Genomic DNA, 5385 nt, shown 5'->3' with positions numbered 1-5385 from the left:
CATTTTTACAAAGCTCTTAACTTTATACTTTACTCATTGGTCGCGAGATACAAGCAAAATACTCATTGGAATAGGGAGTTGCAGGTTTCTTTTATTTATCCTTTCTTTCTTGGTTTCTATGATCAATGACATAGAAAATTGCTAGAAAACTATTTTAGTTGTAAACATGGATCCTCCTACCTAACTTCTCGATGGCTCACAGAGGTCACTGTAAAACGTCTTCCACAGTACTCCAGGTGGGGTCCCACCAGAGCAGAGGGGGGGAGTCACCTCCTTCAACCTGCTGGGCACTCTCCTTTGGATGCACATGGCTGGCTCATGTCCAGCCTCTCTTCTAGCAGCAACCCCAAGTCCTTCTCGGCAGAGCTGCTCTGCATCCCTTCATGTCCCAGCCTGTAAGATCAGCTGAGCTGGGACTGTGTCACAGCCCTTGGGCAGAGCAGCTGGGCAGGATGAGCTCCCTTCCGAAGAAAGCAGAACCCACTCCAAAGATCTCCACCCTGGCCATGAGGTCACAGAAGGCTCTGAGATCACAGAGGTGCCAGAGCCCCGTGGTTGCAGAGCAGCACAAGGAGCCAGCAGTCAGTCCCTGAGCACAACTGTTGCGGCGGCAGCAGCAGCGGTGGCAGCAGCGGTGCTGACATTGGGACAGCGGTGTCAGGACAGAGGTGGCAGCAAGAGCTGCGGGACTGGCAGAGGGCAAGGCAGCATGGCCCTTGCTCTGCACCTCTTCCTCCTGCTCCTCCTGGCCGTGGCCCTGCCTGCCAGGGCTGCACAGGCTGCTCCACTCCAAGTGTGGCGAGCAGGTGAGCCGGCAGCCTGGATCCCCTTTCCCGGCACAGCGCTCCCTGCTCCCCGGGAAGCGCTGGGGATGGTTTTGCCCAGGGCTTTGGGGAGGGTTTCCTCTGTGGGAGGGAGAGAGCCCCCATGGTCCCTGGGCTCCTCCAGCCACCACTCCAGGGATGTTGCACAGGGCCTGCAAAGTGGGTGGAGAGTGACCAGAGCCAGTCCAGAGCTCCCCAGGCCCGTGTGCTGCTTTGGCCTTGTCCACTGACAACTGGCAGCCAAGGCCTTACCCGACCCCCTTGCAGTGCCCAGTTCTCTAAGGCAGAGGAGGATCCCAGCACACCATGGAAATGGGTCTGATCTGATCTGTGCTCCCCTCTAGATGAGCATGCTAGGAAGGCTTCTCCAGCAGCTTGGCTTAATGATGATTTCCAGGGTCTTAACCCTCCACCAGGTATGTTTTCAATGTTGGTAAAAGAATAATCATTGAGAACCTTGCAGGAATCAGGTGACAGGAGCTTCTGTGGCTGTTGAGTTTCAGGTGTGTCTGCAGGAAAGACTTTTCAGGCTCCTTTCCTGGTTGCTGCACACAAGCCCCGCTCCCATGGCAGGGGTGAGTAGTGTGTGACTGCTGACCCCACAGGCTGAGCCCTGGTTCAGTGGGATCCATTCACCTGAAATGCAAATGCTTTTATTAAGGTCCTCCGAGAAGGAGGAACAAACCTGGAGGAGACAGGAAGTCCCTGGAGGCATCCAAACACATGCACAGGATCTGGAGTGACCTGGAGAGACAACGTGGTGGGTGCATTTCCCTCATGCTTCCCCTGGGACTCAGCAGCCGGGGGCTTTGGCTGCACATCTGGACACGCCGTGCCCGGCACAGTGGGAAGGGATCCATGGCAGCCTCGCTGCCCCGCTGCTGCTGCTGCTGCTGCTTTCATGCCCTGCAGGGCTGTTTCCCAGCCTGGCCTGGCTGCAGCTTCTGCCCAGCCTCTGCAGGAAGGCATTTGGCATCAGCTGCCAGGGAGCCCAAACTGCACCATGGGCCATGCCCACCCTGAGATCCCCTGCAATTTCCCAGTCTGTGAGCGCATCTGGAGGGGCAGTTCTTTGGAGGAGGAAGGGCCCTGGTCTTTCTCCTTAATCTTATCCATTACTTAAACAAGCATTGCCTCCTGAGAATGCCACATTCCCATTGGGAAACAAACCCACCTGATTCAGCTGTCCTTTTTCCTTTCTGCAGACATGGAAGGAGAGAGTGTGCTGACAGCTGCATTTCCCGGAGGAAGCAGTGGCTCCATGGCAGCCTCTGCCCCAGGAAGGGAGGCGATGCCAGGCAAAGGCCCCGGAGGTAATTGCTGTGCCTCTGGGCCTGAGCCCTGCTGAGGCTTCAGCTGCCCTCTCTGCTGCTTGGCAGTGCAGGCACACAGCATTACCTGACCCCCTTGCAGTGCTTGGTTCCCTATACAAGGGGATCCCAGCACAGCATGGAACAGTTCCCATCTGTGCTCCTTTCTAGACTGGGAACGTGACTTCCATCACTGGGAAACGCTGTTAAAGCACAGTTTAAGGATGTTGGAGCTTGGTGATGGTAGGTTTTCAGCAACTCTTTGCTAACAGAGCAATCATTGTCCAAGTGTAATCATTGTCCAGAGTGATATTCCTCTGTCATTTCCCTTAAGATCCTCCGAAGTTTGATGGATTCTGGAAATCCTGGCCTCCAAATTTCTACTCTTGTACCCTACAGTGATCCCACAGGATTGCTGTCAGTGGGAGGAAGGAGCGTTTAGCTGTCCATCTTCCTCCCGTGTGCAATGCCAGGGTGTCCTTCCATGTGCTCTGTGCAGCCAGGGAGAAGAGCAGAGAGGGAAGGGGCCGGGCCCAGGGCTGTGCCCCGGGGCTGAGCCTTTGGCAGCTCCTTTGCCAGCCCCAGGGAGCCTGAGCTGCTCCTGCTGCCACTGCCACACCCTGGCCCTGCCTGGGGCTGGCTTTAGAGCTGCTGGCAGCTCCAGGGAGTCCTTTCTGCCCCAACTGCCCCGCAAGGGGCTCCTTCCATGCCAGTGTGGGGCCACTGCAGGCACGTGCTCCCCATGCCCCTGCTCCTGAGTGGGAGGCAGAGCTGAGGGAGTGCCTTGGAGGGCACCAATCACCCAGGTGCCCTTACTGCCACTCGGGCCTGAAGGAGAATCTTCAACAGTGTCACAGGAGCTGTTCTGTCCGTCCTTTGCAGGTGAACCTGATGATGAAGACAATCCTGATGACGAAGATAATACGTTTGATGAAGATGATCTGGATTCCCAATGTGTACCCATTACTGAGCCTCTGGGAGATGCTGAGGGTAGGTCAAGGCCTTTTCCCTGGGAGAGCTGCCAGCTCAGAGCCCAAAGCTTGGCCAGGGGGGCATCACTGCAGGTGCCAGCACAGAACCAGGCACGTGTGTGCCCTCGCCCTGCGCGATCCCCTCACCGCTCCTGCGGCTCAGTGGTGCCCGTGCAGATCAGCAGAGATGGCAGAAGCTTCTGTGGCTGTTGAGTTTCAGGTGTGTCTGCAGGGAGGACTTTGGTGGATGTTGCACACAAGCCCCACTCCCATCGCAGGGGTGAGTAGTGTGTCCCTGCTGTCCCCACAGGCTGGGACTTCGTTTTGTGGGATCCATTCCTGGGAAACGGAAATATTTCTCTTAAGGTCCTCCAAGAAGGAAGAAGAAACCTACAGGAGCTCGTAAGTCCCTGGACATTTCCAAACATCTGGAACAAAAACAGAGTGGCGTGGACAGCCAGCGTGGTGGGTGCATTTCCCTCAGCCTTCCCCTGGGACAGAGTAACCGGGGACTTTGGCTGCACATCTGGACACGCCGTGCCCGGCACAGCGGGAAGTCATCCATGCACCACAGTCCATGCACACCCTAAGATCCCCCTGCAATTTCCCAGTCTCTGAGCATATCTGGAGGGGCCTGCTCTTTGCAGGAGAGAGGGCCCTGGAGCAGCTCCAAAATCCTGGCCATTTTCCTTGTCCTTATCCATGTCTTTGACAAGTGTTACCTGGAACAGAAGGGCACAGCACAGAGGAATTATAGCATGCAGGGTCAGGGGTTTGGGTACTGAGCAGTCCTGTGCCAAGGGGCAGCAAAATGCCTGCAGGCCCCAGCTCTGGGGGAAACAGGGAGTGAGGACGTCCTGCCCGTATGCACCACGCTGCATTTCAGCAGTGCAGCACAGCACGGGCTCACGCTCCCCATTGCTCCAACAGATGCAGCCGAGAACTCAACAGATTGGAAAAGCATGAGAAGAACTTTCAGCTCGGAAACATCCTTTTTGATTACGTTGATGGCCATTGTGGCACCTGCAGCACTGTCCCTGATGATGTGCTATGCCAGAATCTGGTATTGCTCGAAGAGAAAACGGTGAGTGTTTCGCGATTCTCTGTCTCAAGCAGCTTCCTTTAAAGGCTGCTCATAGTCAGGGAATATTCCCAGAGAGTTTGCAGTGGAGCTGTGGCCAGTCCCTGGTTGTCCAGATATCTCTGCTGAGGGTTCTGCTGCTGCCCAGTGCTTCCATTGGCCTCTCAATTGCTGGGCCTTGTCCTGGGGGCCCCGCTGGGGCTGCAGCCAGTGCTGGCTCCCACTGAGGCTGCCTGGCCAAGAGCAGCCCCAGGGGCACAGGGCAGAGGCAGAGGGAGGTGGGGAGGAGAAAGAGCAGGGCCGAGGTTGCCCTTGAAAGGCAGAGGCGCTCTGGGGCCCGCTCCTGGCCAGGGACCCTGCCCAGAGTCGTGCCCTGCTGGCCGGGGCCTTGAGGGGCAGCTGTCCAGCTGGGCCCAGCTGTGCCAGCAGCTCCAGCCGTGCTGGGGAGCCTTGCCAGCTCTGGGCCCTGCTGTGCAGGAGGCTCCCTGTGTGCCACTGGCAGCTGGGGCCTCAGCCACCTCCTCTCTGCACAGGAGCACCTCGGGACAGGAGTTGGAAGACGGTGGCTGCACCTCACACCCAGCCAGCGTGAGCAGCTCCTCCAGCAGCAGGGACGGTCTGGACAGCCCTCTCAAGTCTTCTGTGAAGAGGACCCCAGAACAACCAACTACGAGGGAACCTCCTTTTACCCTGTAGATCCCACTGCCACCTGCTCTCCCCATGGGCCTCCCCAAGCTGCCTTCATCCCTTTTTTTCTCTCCGTCTGTCCCATCCCAGCCAACTCGAGTTCCTCTAGGGACCCCAGGACCATCCCAGCACCTTCCAGCCCCTCCGGAGACCAACACATCCCTTCCTCTGCCTCTGAGACCCCTGGCCTTGCCCTCTAGGAATCACTGAAGGCGACACCCCACCCCACCGCCCCCCACCCTCCCCACTCCCAGTTGCAGGGTAGGCAGCGGCCCATTCTTCTGTTGAAATAAAGAGAAGGATCTGTGTTGTGGTTTCAAAGCAAAACCAGTGAGAGACTCCAAGTCAGAAATACAATTTATTAGAAAAAGGGAAAAAAAAAACCAAAATTCATGCAATAATACAAAAGAAAAACCACTGACAGGCTCAGAATACAGCCTGCTGACACCCTGCTAGTTAGGGTGGTGGTAGCAGTCCAGATGAAATGGACTTGTGGAAGTGGTGATCCTGTA

General features: G+C 56.7%; 1 protein-coding gene across 3 annotated transcripts; it reads left to right on the top strand.

Annotated features, from left to right (window-relative positions):
- The first annotated feature begins 408 nt into the window (after window positions 1–408).
- On the top strand, window positions 409–5090 carry LOC135307605 (uncharacterized). Of its 3 annotated transcripts, none has more exons than XM_064432015.1 (11): window positions 409–806; window positions 1169–1240; window positions 1328–1399; window positions 1486–1584; window positions 2030–2137; window positions 2306–2377; window positions 3017–3124; window positions 3326–3385; window positions 3472–3507; window positions 4036–4189; window positions 4720–5090. In XM_064432015.1, the coding sequence occupies exons 1-11, from the start codon at window positions 710–712 to the stop codon at window positions 4880–4882; spliced, it is 1041 nt and encodes a 346-aa protein (XP_064288085.1). In that variant the 5' UTR covers window positions 409–709; the 3' UTR covers window positions 4883–5090. The 3 variants fall into 3 exon arrangements, with proteins under 3 accessions (XP_064288085.1, XP_064288086.1, XP_064288084.1); XM_064432014.1 differs by having other exon boundaries at window positions 417–806; window positions 3472–3570; XM_064432016.1 differs by lacking the exon at window positions 2306–2377 and having other exon boundaries at window positions 415–806; window positions 3472–3570.
- Window positions 5091–5385: the final 295 nt, after the last annotated feature.

Source organism: Passer domesticus, chromosome 9 (genome assembly GCF_036417665.1).
Source record: "Passer domesticus isolate bPasDom1 chromosome 9, bPasDom1.hap1, whole genome shotgun sequence".
NCBI classification, from domain to species: domain Eukaryota; kingdom Metazoa; phylum Chordata; class Aves; order Passeriformes; family Passeridae; genus Passer; species Passer domesticus.
Note: the sequence above shows the minus strand (reverse complement) of the source record. Positions and strands in the feature narration are given on the sequence as shown.

Excerpts from the sequence above, each read along its gene's own strand:
- LOC135307605 (XM_064432014.1), top strand. The coding sequence starts at position 710 with ATGGCCCTTGCTCTGCACCTCTTCCTCCTGCTCCTCCTGGCCGTGGCC. Across the intron at positions 2,138-2,305 it reads GCCAGGCAAAGGCCCCGGAG|ACTGGGAACGTGACTTCCAT; the intron begins GTAATTGCTGTG and ends GCTCCTTTCTAG. Across the intron at positions 2,378-3,016 it reads GATGTTGGAGCTTGGTGATG|GTGAACCTGATGATGAAGAC; the intron begins GTAGGTTTTCAG and ends CGTCCTTTGCAG.